Source organism: Garra rufa, chromosome 12, assembly GCF_049309525.1.
Source record: "Garra rufa chromosome 12, GarRuf1.0, whole genome shotgun sequence".
Classification (NCBI taxonomy): Eukaryota; Metazoa; Chordata; class Actinopteri; order Cypriniformes; family Cyprinidae; genus Garra; species Garra rufa.
This window is the reverse complement of record NC_133372.1, coordinates 23,170,127-23,184,153: the sequence shown is the minus strand read 5'-3', so window position 1 is coordinate 23,184,153 and position 14,027 is coordinate 23,170,127. Positions and strand designations below refer to the sequence as shown.

General features: G+C 36.7%; 1 protein-coding gene across 1 annotated transcript in view; it reads right to left on the bottom strand.

Moving 5' to 3' along the window:
* myo7ba (myosin VIIBa) overlaps positions 1-9,788 on the bottom strand; it is a 32,564-nt gene extending 22,776 nt beyond the window's left edge. The window contains exons 1-16 of the mRNA XM_073851175.1: positions 9,675-9,788; positions 9,477-9,518; positions 8,319-8,420; positions 8,086-8,232; positions 7,472-7,656; positions 5,686-5,807; positions 5,450-5,592; positions 5,212-5,325; positions 3,073-3,226; positions 2,901-2,977; positions 2,688-2,807; positions 2,469-2,611; positions 1,625-1,835; positions 1,372-1,507; positions 300-466; positions 1-141 (exon numbers count right to left, since the gene is read on the bottom strand). Coding sequence (XP_073707276.1) covers positions 1-141; positions 300-466; positions 1,372-1,507; positions 1,625-1,835; positions 2,469-2,611; positions 2,688-2,807; positions 2,901-2,977; positions 3,073-3,226; positions 5,212-5,325; positions 5,450-5,592; positions 5,686-5,807; positions 7,472-7,656; positions 8,086-8,232; positions 8,319-8,420; positions 9,477-9,494 — 1,980 coding nt within the window. The 5' untranslated portion in view covers positions 9,495-9,518; positions 9,675-9,788. The remainder of the gene's footprint in view (positions 142-299; positions 467-1,371; positions 1,508-1,624; positions 1,836-2,468; positions 2,612-2,687; positions 2,808-2,900; positions 2,978-3,072; positions 3,227-5,211; positions 5,326-5,449; positions 5,593-5,685; positions 5,808-7,471; positions 7,657-8,085; positions 8,233-8,318; positions 8,421-9,476; positions 9,519-9,674) is intronic.
* Positions 9,789-14,027: the final 4,239 nt, after the last annotated feature.

Sequence of the window (14,027 nt, the reverse complement as noted above, 5' to 3'; positions counted from 1 at the left end):
CATAGGCTTCTTGAAGTCATTGGGTTTAATACAGCGAATGAAGAAAGGCTGACAGGCAGTTAGAGTCTTCATTAAAGAGTCCAGTGACTGCCGAAACTGACCAGATAATGTAGGCACACGCTTCTTTGTTTCTGCTGTTTGCTGAAGAAGTTGCAAATAAAAGGCAAAGCAAATGAAAATCATTTTACCAGGTTGAATCAACTGAAGAGTGGAAGATTTTATAGTTTGCCCTAAATGCCAGTGTACAACACACACACACACATTTGTACCCTATTCACCTTTAGCTGGTGTTAACTTACCCGGAGTGAGTTTTTTGGGGGGATGATAGTGTGGTTGGAACCTGTAGTTTTTGCCTCTGTGGTGCTGAGCTCAGTGTGGAATATTTGTTTCAGCAGCTTATTGGACGATGTTTGCATCAACTGGATGACATCAGTACTCAAAGTATCTCTGTTCTTCTCAAGGAAACCTATATACATAGTAAATTTCATAACATGTTTTTAGAGATGAGGTCAAAAGTTTACACCTCCCTTTCAAAACCAAAATAAGAGGGATCATACAAAATTCATGTTGTTTATTTAGTTCTGTCCTGAAAAAGATATTTCACAGATATTTACATATAGTCCACATGAGAAAATAATAGCTGAGTTTATAAGAAATACCCGGTTCAAAAGTTTACATCCCCTTGTTTCTCACCTAAATGATCCATAGCTGTGTTTTTTATTTTGTCTAGTGATAGCTGCTCATGAGTTCCTGTCCTGAACAGTTAAACTGCCTGCTGTTCTTCAGAAAAATCCCTGAGGTCCCACAAATGGTTTTGGTTTTCCAGCATTTTTGTGCATTTAAACAATTTCCAACAATGACTGAATGATTTAGTACAACCCTTCAGAGGCTAAAGAAGATGGTTATGTTTCACAGAAGATAAAAATGTAATTTACCCTGATCTTCAAATTCCAAAAGTTTTCACCCCCTGGCTCTTAATGCGTGTTTTTTTCCTTCTGGAGCATCAGTGAGCGTTTGAATCTTCTGTAATAGTTGCATATGAGTCCCTCATTTGTCCCCAGTGTGAAAAGATGGATCTCAAAATCATAGTCATTGTTGGAAAGGGTTCAAATACACAAAAATGCTGGAAAACCAAAGAATTTGTGGAGGCTGAAAGATTTTTCTAAAGAACAGCAGGCAGTTTAGCTGTTCAGGATAAAAAAGGGACTTTTTGTATGCATTAAAATCATGCATAAAAACATGCATTTTGTATGATCCCTCTTATTTTGCAAATTCTGAAATGGGGGTGTAAACTTTTGACCTCAACTGTACTTTTAAAGTCAAAAACTATTGCAGAAGTACTTTGTGAGGAAGTTTGACAGCCTGTATTACCTTTGGAGTCATAGTTGACAACTCCAGCAAAATGGCGAATTCCAAACTGTGTGTCGTGATTATTTTTGGGGGCCAAGTAGATGTCACCCTTCCCATGAACCTGATTCATTTTGTTAAGCATGGTAGCATCTGTGCCCTGGAAAAAAATACAGTATATGATATGCGGTTTTGAGATATCAGTAGTCACACATTGCATTATTATCAGTTATCAAAGAAAAGACTACATTGTAAATAAAAAGGTATATTTTAGAACCTTAGGGAAGAGACTCTCTTCATCAATAAGAGCGAGAACGTTGAGAGGCTTTACGGCCAGCACATCAAGCGTGCGCTGGTTGTCGTTAAATTCAATGTTGTTCCAGATGATGTCTTCACGGGCATATTCCTGTTGTTCAAGCTTGAAGACATGTTTCACAAAGAACTGCTGAAGCTGCTCATTGGCAAAATTGATGCAGAGCTGTTCAAAGCTGCAGAAATCAGACAAGTTTAAAGGGATAGATCACGCAAAAAAAAATTCATTTAATTCATTAATTATTCACTCTCACTTTGTTCTAAACCTGTAAGATCATTCATCTTCATAACACAAATTAAGATATTTTTGATGAAATCCAAGACCTTTCTGACCCTGCATAGACGGCAATGCAACTGACACGTTCAAGGCCCAGAAGAGTAGTAATAGTTCATGTGACATCAGTGGTTTAACCGTAATATTTTGAATGTTATAAAACAACTGTGTCAGTCTTCAACGTGTTCACAAAAACATTATTGTAGATTCATAAAATTATAGTTGGACTAGTTTATCAATGTCCTTACTACCTTTCTGGGCCTTGAATGTAGCAGTTGTGTTGCTGTCTATGCAGCATCAGAAAGCTTTCAGATTTTATCAAAAATATCTTAATTTGTGTTCTGAAGATGAATGAAGGTCTTACAGGTTTGGAACAACATGAGGGTGAATATTTTTGGTGAACTATCCTTTAACAACCTCAGTCTCCATTTTCTTTAAAAGGAAGGTTAGATTTTTCTCAAAAATCAATTTTTTGTGCTCTCAGAAGACAGAAAGCCATACATTTTTGTAATGACATGAAAGGCAGCATACAAACCTGTTGTTTTTGAAGTTTTCAAAGCCAAAAATGTCCAACAAACCAATCGAAAGCCTGATGTATTTGGGGTCATCAGGAGGAGGTTTGTAAATGGCACTGTTGATTTTCTCCACAATCCACACAAACAGCTTTCCGTATATGGCCTACACACAGAGAGAACGTGAGAACTCTATGATGGAGTATATTAGATCTGACATAAAACTACATTCAGACCACAACCTTGACAAAGGCGTCTCTGCCATCCACTGCTTGTGCTGAGGTCAGAGGTTTACACACACTCTCCCTGTTGGTCATTATGGAGCGTTGTGTCAAGCTCACATCCAGGGCATTTGGGGCCACCTGCAAAAAATAAAAAATAAAAAAATCTGATTTATGGGCTTGGACATGATCAAAATAGGTTTCAAAAATATATATATATATATTTTTAATTACCTCTAATAACTGTGCTGCCATTTTGAAATTTGCAGAGGAGAGAACATCACAGCCCTCAAGGTTGTTCCTAACGGTTTCTTAAATATTGAAAATGGATACACAACTCAAATAAGCATTCCCTCTAAAAAACAGAAAGTTTTGCTTCAGTTTATGACTCCTTATTGCTACTCACCTTCAAAGTCTACATTCCCCAGGTGTAGGATAGCAGCAAGAAGCTTGTTAATTTCCCACGTGTCATTCTCTGTGAATGTCAGGATCTTCATTGCCGAACGGAAGCTGGCGTACTCTTTTATGTCATCCCGTCCTTCACATGTAGTGCACTGACCCTAATTCAGCACAATCATGTTTAATATAATGATGCTTAGAAAGACAGTTCAGCCAAAAATGAAAAAAAGAAAATATTCTAAGAAGTACAAAAGAGCTTTGAGGGCCCAAACTACATCGATTTTTTTTTTTTTTTTACAACAACAACAAGCAGCAATTTTCAGGGTTCAAGCGCTTTAAGGCATTTAAGCAAATATGGGAAAAGACATTACATATTATTTAGCAACTCTGTAACCTCCTAAATCAATGATTGAAAAAAAACATTTTTGGCAAATACAGGTAATTTTTTTATGTTTATGATTGTTATAGCATCAGCTGTGATCCAAACTCCTTAAAATGTTGCATGCTTGTTTAAAATCACCTGTTGCATGTGCTCAGCAGGTTTCGTAAAGTTTTGAGTTTTCTTTTAGGCTTTATAGGATTTTGAGTAAATTTAGACAGGCCCCTTTTCTAAACTACACCATTATAGCTTCCCAAACGATACATTTCAATATTTTTAGATAGTTATTGAGATAGTTATTAAGTCCAGAGAATTGTACTGCTGTGTTTTTTTGTTTTTTTTTTTCAAATTAAGTAAAACCTAGGACTAGTTGTCCTGTCTAGGGCAACTAGGCAAAGTTGTCCAGAATGAGGAGTCCTGTCATATGACACGAATATTGTGTGTACGTGCGAAAAACTGCGCAATGTACAATTGTTTACGTCCATGAAAAATGTGCGATCAGCCATAAGTCAAACAGGCCCACTGAGTTTCGTTATGATCGGCCTCCTTTAAATTTTGTCTAATAGGTGCTCAAATTTCATCTGCCAATGGCGGCCATGTTTTTTGACATACGCAAATGTCCTTATAGAGGCCGAATTACGGCTTTTTTGCGCCCTTCAAGGGCACTTCGGGAAGAGGGCGCCATTTGTCGGGACATTCCAAATGAAAGTGAGCAACTTAATCCCTTCAGAAAGGGCCCTTTCAGAAGTCTGTTAGCGAAGTGAACATTCCATGGTCACTTCATGGGAATAATTTCCGTTAGTGATCATGTGATCTTCAGTTAGGAGCTCTTGCGATGCATTTTAAAGCAAAGTTGGGGTTGATTTCGACTTCACATACAAATGTAAGTAGAATAGGCTGATTAAATTTGTCTTTATTTTAAACTTTTTCGTCAGTGATAGAAGAAATATTTATTTACACCAAACTGATGGAGTGCTGAATGCTGCACGCACACGCAGCGCTGTGCGTGCAGCATGCCCTACTCCCTTAAAAGAGCACACTTCAAAGGGCTCTGCACTTCGAAGGGAATAGGGCATAGGGATGCTTACTTCCGTTTGGAATTCGCCCACATACTTACGGTACTTTGGACCAAGACCGTGCACAGCAATTTTCATGTTAAGAGGACAAATGATTGCGTAGTTATGGCCATTTTTTCCTCTTATAGTGCCACCAAGTGGCCAAGCTCTGCAATTGTTGAGTTGAAAGCTCAACTTTTTTTATACTTTATTATTAATTTTTATTCGCTCTCCAGAGAATCTTCCTGGACTGATTTAGTTATAGACTGATTTAGAAGACTAGTTTGCAAAAGCAGGTTTTTCAAAGAAACCTGAAATACCGAAAGGTTTGCCAGGCTTATGATCAAATCTGAATCTCATGTGTTTTGTCCGGCATGAGCCAAGGATTCCAACGACATAAACACTTGGGCCAGCAACTGATGGATTAGGAGTTATGAGCAATTTCGCACTTTTGATCACTGTTGCGCCCCGTCAGGCCAATTGGGGCGAGCTTTGGTGAAGTTGTAGGCGATGTGAGTACTACCATCCCTTCAAGTTTCAAGTCTTTACGACTTACGGTTTGGTCTGCATGATCAGTTTTACGTGGAGATTGCTGATCCTTTGCCATTCTAACAATTACAAATGGGTTTCAGCGCTACATGTTTAAACCCCTAAAAAGTGGGAGAAGCAGTCAAGACATTGACTATGATTTGATTATGATTATGATCAATACCATGGTGAGATAGCTGTATTCTGCAGCATTTCCTAAAGACAGGATCTTCTTTTGGTCAGCAGACATTCCCATGAGCATGCAGTAAAAGATGTGGTAGTTCCTCTCTTGTGAGGCCTGTGGCAAAAACATACTACTATTAATTTGGCAAATTAGCAGTTTTAATTTACTTTGCTTTATCTTGACCTTAAAGATTTCACATTATACAGTCTAATTCTAATCACAAATCAGGATGGTTTACCTGTCGACAAACACGTGATTTCTCAAGTAGGTACTGTTCAATGCGGGCCCCCTCGATTGCTCCTTTTTTATTGAAGTGGATGTCAATGTATTTTCCGAAGCGGCTGGAGTTGTCATTGCGGATGGTCTTTGCATTACCAAAAGCTATAAAATAACACTTAATGTAAAAACTGAAATGCTTAATCAAAGATGAGTGATGCAGGAGCATCCTATGTTTTTCTTTATAAACATCCATACCTTCTAAGATAGGGGTGGCTTCTAGAATCTGCTGCTCAATCCAGGAGCGCTGCCCACTCACTGCTGCAAGAAACTGCAACATGAGTTTGGTACTCTCTGTTTTTCCTGCTCCAGACTCCCCACTGACAAACACAACACATACAGACACTCTCAGAACACATCAAACAGATCACACTAACAGAATGTATGACAGATGTCAGAGTCGCCAACATATAGGCCCAGTTTGTGTTTGCACAGCTGCCTATAACACATATAAAAATGTGAAATTTACAGTACAATATTGCTATGAGTTGAAACAGTTTGATCTGTAATGAATATTCAAAAGGTAAGTTTCAAAAGGTACACTTTATAAGAACATTCAGGCCACTTTTTTAGTATACTTAACTGACTGCAGACTGGAGCATTGAAAAATGCAATAAAAAGCAAAAAAAAAAGTTTAATAAAAGTGGTTAAAATGTAAAAAGAGGGTAATTTAGGTGGTTATTCACTGCTTACATGAAATGGGCCACAAAAAGGTATAGTACACCCAAAAATTTTAATTCTGTCATTAATTTCTCACCCTCAAGTCATTACAATTCAGACCTTTGTTCCTCTTCGCAACACAAATTATGATATTTTTGATGATCTTTGAATGATTTTGAAGATATTTTGAATGTTAATTATTTTACCAAAATGAGAGGGATGCATGCTATTGTTTATTTAGAACTGACTTGTATAAGATGTCACATAAAATATGTTTACATATAGTCCACAAGAGAAAATAAGTTAAATTTAAAAAAACTAAACCCTTTCCAACAATGACTGTATGGTTTTGAGATCCATCTTTTCACACTGAGGACAACTGAGGGACTCAGTTCAACTATTACAGAAGGTTCAAACACTCTGATGCTTCAAAAGTAAAAACAATGCATTAAGAGACAGGTTGAAAACTTTTTGCTTTTAAAGATCAGGGTAAATGTAACTTATTTTATATAAAATGATATTAAGGCAAAATAAGAAAAATGTCCATTCTGTTCTTAATGCACTTTTTTTTCTTTTGGAGCATCAGTGAGCGTTTGAACCTTCTCTGATAGTTGCATTTGAGTCTCTCAGTTGTCCTAAGTGTGGAAAGATGAATCTCAAAACCATACAGTCATTGTTGGAAAGGGTTCAAATACACAAAAATGCTGGAAAACCAAAGAATTTGGACTTCTCTGAAGAAAAGCGGGCAGTTAAACTGTTTAGGACAAACAAGAGACTCATGAACAACTATCACTAATAAAAAAAAAAAAAAACAGCTGTGGATCGTTTAGGTAACACCACAGCATTAAGAATCAAGGGAGTGTAAACTTTTGAACAGGGTCTTTTTTTGTAAATTCAACTGATATTTTCTCTTGTGGACTATATGTAAACATCTTTTATGCAAAATATCTTATTCAGGTCAGTACTAAATAAACAATAACATGCATTTAGTATGATCCCTCTTATTTTGGTCAAATAATTAACATTTTGCAGATTCTAAAAGTGGGATGTAAACTTTTGACCTCAACTGTATGTCCTCAGATTTAATCAAAAATATTTTAATTTGTGTTCTGAAGATGAACGGGTCTTACGGGTTTGGAACGACATAAGGGTGAGTAAATAATAACAGAATTTTTGTTTTTGAGTGAACTAACCCTTCAAGATTGTAAATTAAACCATTAGAAAATGATGTTAAATCAAGACAAGGACAAAGAAAGTTAAACAGACTTGCAACAACCCTAACTACAAAATGTCAGTTTCACCCAAGTATGAATGACTGAAAGACCTAATGATGCAGCACTGGTTTTTGCGGTTCCGTCGCATGTTGAAGAAACAGCTGTCTGCGATGGAGAAGACGTGCGGGGGGAGATCGCCCAACCGCCGGTCTGTGTACTGCTCCACCTGCTCTGGAGTGTAGATTGGCAGCAGCTGGTAAGGGTTCACCGCCACCAGAATCGACCCTGTGTATGTCTGTCAAAACAAACAAACAAAAATGTTGTTTCAAGGTCTCAAAAAAAGGTTTCCCTGTGATGAATATCTATTAGTCTTTTGCAGTTGAAAGAATAATACATCTGTATGTAATTGCTCAGTGAATAAAATAGCTGGACTTCAAGCTGTAATGTTAGATTTACTATATAATGGGTACGTCAGTGTTTTATAACAATATGATCCACTCATCAAACTTAGAACAGGCTGTTACTATAGAAACAATCTTGTTATTAAACAGGAAGAGCAAAGAACAGATGGCGAGTAAACTGAAGCTGGTGAATTAAGTGGATTTTTTAATCCTTATTCTGATCATGTTAGGTTTATAGATCTTGAAAGCTACTAGTTTAATTCATATATATATATTTATGAACTTCATACATGATTAATGTACTGTGGCAGTTAAAAACTCACATAGATTGTTCCTTCTTTGTAGCGCACTAGAAGGTTCCGTAACAGTCCGGCCTCATTTAGGTCACCCAGCCTTATCATATCATCCACACCATTCACTGAGGTAGGATGCATGGGCTTCAGGGAGTTGTCCTTTTTAATCTTGTGCTCCTGGAAATCATCCCAGAGAATACATTAGCTACATTTCTACAGTCAAGAGCAGAAGTTAACCAACACTGGTGGCATATATATATTACCTTTCCCTCATCGTCGATGAGCTGAAGCTGCCCAGTGTCTGAAAGTCTGACTTCAGCTCCGATTTGGACCCCATCACTGCAGTCCACCCACACATAGTCTCCCTAAAGGGGTTAATCCATATTTTAACATTAATAAATGTGTAGGTTAAATGAAGACAAATGAACTGATGATAATATACTGATAATAAGACAAAATGTTCATACTTCTAGACATAGACCATATGCTAATAATACCATATGTGGCCTTGGACCACAAAACCAGTCAACAGTTTGGGATCAGTAAGATTTTTAATGGTTTTTTTTCTCTTATGCTTATCAAAGTTATATTTCTTTGAAACAAAATACAGAAAGAAAGATTTTTTTTTATTTTAATTTACTTTAAAATATACATTTTTTATTATATTTTATAATTTATTTCTGTGATGCAAAGCTGAAAGCAGTCTTCTGTGTCACATGATCCTTCAGAAATCATTCTAATATACTGATATATTAGCTTTATTATCAATGTTGGAAACAGTTGTGCTGCTTAATATTTTTTTGGAACCTGTGATATTTTTTTCAGGATTCTTTGAGGAATAAACAGTTAAAAAGAACAGCATTTATTCAAAATAGAAGTCTTATCTAACAATTTAGGTCTTTATTATCATGTTTTATCAAGTTAACACACCCTGGCTGAATAAAAATATTAATTTCTTTTAAAGAGAGAAAGAAAGAAAACATTTACTGACCCCAAACTTTGAACAAAGTGTTTATTGTTACAAAAGTTTTCTATTTTAAATAAATGCTGTTCTTTTAACATTTTATTTATCAAAAAATCTTGAAAAAAGTAACACAGGTTAAAAAAAAATATATATATATATTAAGCAGCAAAACTGTTCCCAAACTGATAATAAATCAGCATAATAGAAAGTTTTCTGAAGGATCATGACATTAGTCACTAGAGTAATGATGCTGGAAATTCAGCTTTGCATCACAGGAATAAATTATATTTTAAAGTATATTAAAATAGGAAACCACTATTTTAAATTGCATTAACATTTAATAAACATATAATAAAGCATATTGCTCAACCATGAACTAAAGGACAAATCATGATTAGATAAATCTATGGTAGTTTCCGTAAGGTGAAAGTCTCAGAAGATACTTTAAGTAATTTACCTTTCTTAAAACCACCATGACTGAGTCCGTCTGTCCTCCAGCCTGAATATTAAAGCAAAAAGGACAAATGTTATGAAATACTGCCAAGGAAAATTCATTAGTGCAGTTCCCGGAAGTACAACCATAGTACTATCATGTAGTAAATAAAACCAAACAATTCGATTTTTAAACATCAACCATAAATCCAATGTGAGCTACCTTTATCGGTGGATATTTTGTGAAGTCTCCTGATCTAGAAGTATGTTTTGTCGCTCTTCGTTGAAGCCAGAACAGATCCCCACAGAGTGTTCAGTCAAAAGAAATGTCCTTAGGTGCCTGCTCAGGAACAACAGGTGTTTATGATACTTTGACTTTGCACCCTGACGAACATATCCATAATGATAAACACAAGGAAGCTCTGTCCGCCAAATTAGGAAAGAAAATAAGCTGTTATTACTATAACAGCATTAAAAATATCACAAAGCACACTGGGTAATATTAAGAAAATAACGCTTCAAATTAAAGCATCTTTTAGAATAAACACCAGTAAAATTGCAAGAGAAGGACAGTGTGGACCTGCACAGACACATCAGTGATGTGCATATCAATCTATAGAACAAAATTAAGACAGATAAAAAAATAAATACAATATAACTGATCCAAACATTTTCAGGATTACATAAGGTTTCTTTCTTTTTACCAGTAAAGTGCTGAAACTTTGGACCCGCGTGACAACATATGGAGGGCTGAGCTCTGAACATAAGGGAGCAATCAAGTTGTAAATAGCATAGTGTCATAGTTACCCAGGGTGGAGCCATTCTGGAAAGTCATATTTCCATCGTGCAATACTAAACTTCATTTGCAAGAACTTACAATGGTTAGTTTATGTGGGGTGGTGTTTTCAGGTCACAGGTTTGTTCAACACAGTCAAGAGAATAAACAATACACAGTATAAAGAATTAACAGAATAAAACTTAAAGAAAAAAGAAAGAATATCCTTATCAAATGGAAACATTTGACCTTAACCTACAGGAAGAAACAAGATGAGATAAATCCGTTGGACTCTCACAATCAATGCAGGACTGCTTACAGTAATTTGTTTCACACTGTAAAGGTCATTAATTAGTTAAATATTAAATGCGACAATATTTCTTTTTAAAAAACTTTTAAAGGTAGGTATGTTTACAGAATAAAATTCAAAGCACTAGATGGACAAATCCAACTTTTTTTGTAAGAAATATAAGTTTTACCCAACATCAGGGTTCATACAGATACTGTAAAATTAAATTCCAGGACTTTTCAAGCACTGCTTTTTTGATTTTCAAGGACTTCAATTAGAGATCTCACTTATAATTTGATGTTTTCCACTGCTCCAAAATCCCAAACTGAATTAAATTATTCGCAAATTTGCACCGAACTCCCGATCTGAATCAAATGAATCACGATCCACACTCCTAGGTTCTAATCTAAAGCAAAAGATTTGCGAACCAACTCTGAATCAGTCTGAATAATGATTCGCGAAGCATCATTTCAGATCAGGACCTGGAGTGCGGATTGCGAATTATTCAGTTCACGGAATGATTCAAGAACCCACTCTGTAGTTCCAGGTTTAAATCAAATGATTCAAGCTATACACTCCGAAGTAACGATCTAAATCAAATGATTCGCAATACACAAAATTCAGATCTAAATCGAATGATTTGCGTTGCGCACTCTGAAGTCCCGATCAAAATCAGATGAATCAAGATCCGTACTTCTAGGTTCCGATCTAAAGCTAAAGATTTGCAAACCCACTCTAAAGTCCCAATTCAAAGTCAGATCAGAACTCGGAGCATGGAATGCAAATCATTTAGTTCATGGAATGATTTAAAAACTCACTCTGAAGTCCCGATCTGAATCAAATGATTTACACTATGTGCTCCAGATCTAAATCAAATGATTTGTGAACCCGCACCTAACTCACAATCTGATTCAAATAAATCGTGATCCGCGCTTCTAGGTTTCAATCTAGTGCAAAAGATTTGCAAATCCACTCTTAAGTCCCAATCTGAATAATGATTCGCGAACCATCATTTCAGATCAGAACTCGGACCGCGGAATTCGAATCATTCAGTTCACAGAATGATTCAAAACCCACTTTGAAGTCCCGATCTGAATCAAATGATTTACACCATGTGCTCTGAAATCTCGATCTGAATTAAAAGATTTGCAAACCTGCTGATTCATGAACCATTATTTCAAATCAATTAAGTGTTTTTTTTAAAAAACCTGCTCTGAAATCCCGATCTAAATCAAATGATTCGCACTACGCACTCCTAAGTCCCGATCTGAATCAAATGATTCGTGATAAACAAGGTTCCTTTCTAAATCACATGATGTGCTCTGAAGTCCTGAATTGAATCAAATGGTTCACAAAAACACACAGAACTCACGATCTGAATCAAATGAATCGTGATCTACGCTCCTAGGTTTCAAGCTAAAGCAAAAGATTTGTAAGTCCCGATCTGAATCAAATGAATCACGATCCACGCTCCTAGGTTCTAATCTAAAGCAAAAGATTTGCGAACCAACTCTGAAGTATCGGTCTGAATAATGATTCGCGAAGCATCATTTCAGATCAGGACTTGGAGTGCGGATTGCGAATTATTCAGTTCACGGAATGATTTAAGAACCCACTCTGTAGTTCCGGGTTTAAATCAAATGATTCAAGCTATACACTCTGAAGTCCCGATCAAAATCAGATGAATCAAGATCCGTACTTCTAGGTTCCAATCTAGTGCAAAAGATTTGCAAATCCACTCTATAAAGTCCCAATCTGAATAATGATTCGCGAACCATCATTTCAGATCAGAACTCGGAGTGCGGATTTCGAATCATTCAGTTCACAGAATGATTCAAAACCCGCTCTGAAGTCCCGATCTGAATCAAATGATTTACACTATGTGCTCCAGATCTAAATCAAATGATTTGTGAACCCGCACTTAACTCACAATCTGATTCAAATAAATTGTGATCCGCGTTTCTAGGTTCCAATCTAGTGCAAAAGATTTGCAAATCCACTCTAAAGTCCCAGTCTGAATAATGATTCGCAAACCATCATTTCAGATCAGAACTTGGACCGCGGAATTCGAATCATTCAGTTCACAGAATGATTCAAAACCCACTTTGAAGTCCCGATCTGAATCAAATGATTTACACTATGTGCTCTGAAATCTCGATCTGAATTAAAAGATTGCAAACCTGCTGATTCATGAACCATTATTTTAAATCAATTAAGGGAATGATTCAAAAACCTGCTCTGAAATCCCAATCTAAATCAAATGATTCACACTACGTGCTCCTAAGTCCCGATCTGAATCAAATGATTCGTGATAAACAAGGTTCCTTTCTAAATCACATGATGTGCTCTGAAGTCCTGAATTGAATCAAATGGTTCACAAAACCGCACAGAACTCACGATCTGAATCAAATGAATCGTGATCTACGCTCCTAGGTTTCGATCTAAAGCAATAGATTTGCAAGTCCCGATCTGAATAATGATTCGCAAACCATCATTTCAGATCAGGACTTGAAGCACGGAATGCAAATCGTTCTGTTCAAGGAATGATTCAAAAACCCGCTCCTAAATCCCGATCTAAATCAAATGATTTGTGCTACATGCCCCGAAGTCCCAATCTGAATCAAATAATTCATTATACAAAAAGTTCTGATCTAAATCAAATGATTCACGAACCTGCTCAGAAGTCTTGGTCTAAATCAAATAATTTGAGCTACGTGCTCTGAAGTCTTGATCTGAATCAAATGATTCACAATATGTAAAGTTCTGATCTAAATCAAATGAAATTGTGTTTAGATTTGCAAACCAAATCATGCTGTTCACGGAATGATTTAAAAACCCGCTCTAAAGTCCCAATCTAAATCAAATGATTCGCACTACACACTCCAAAGTCCCGATCTGAATCAAATTATTAGGGGGCAGCCGTGGCCTAATGGTTAGAGAGTCAGACTTGTAACCCAAAGGTATTGCAGAGATTGCAGGTGGGGGGAAGTGAATGTACAGCACTCTCTCCACCCTCAATACCACGACTGAGGTGAGTCTCTTGAGCAAGGCACCGAACCCACAGCAATGGCTGCCCACTGCTACGGGTGTGTGTGTGTGTGTGTGTGTTCACTATTGTGTGTGTGCACTTGGATGGGTTAAATGCTAGTATGGGTCACCATACTTGGCCTCACATCACCTCCTTTCCTTTCCTTTCCTTTCCTTTCCTCCTTATTAGCGCTTTGTGTCCTGAAGTCCCAATCTGAATTAAATGACGTGATACAAGAAGTTATGATTTAAATCAAATGATTTGCGAAGTTCCGTTCTAAATCAAATGACTCGTGATACGCGAAGTTGCATTCTAAATCAAATGATTCGTGCTATGCATTCCGAAGTCTCGAACTGAATCAAATGATTCACAAACCAGCACAGAACCTGATCTGAATCAAATGAATCGCGCTCCGCACTCCTAGGTTCCGATCTGAAGGAAAAGATTTGAAAATCTGCTCCGAAGTCCCAATCTAAATACTGAT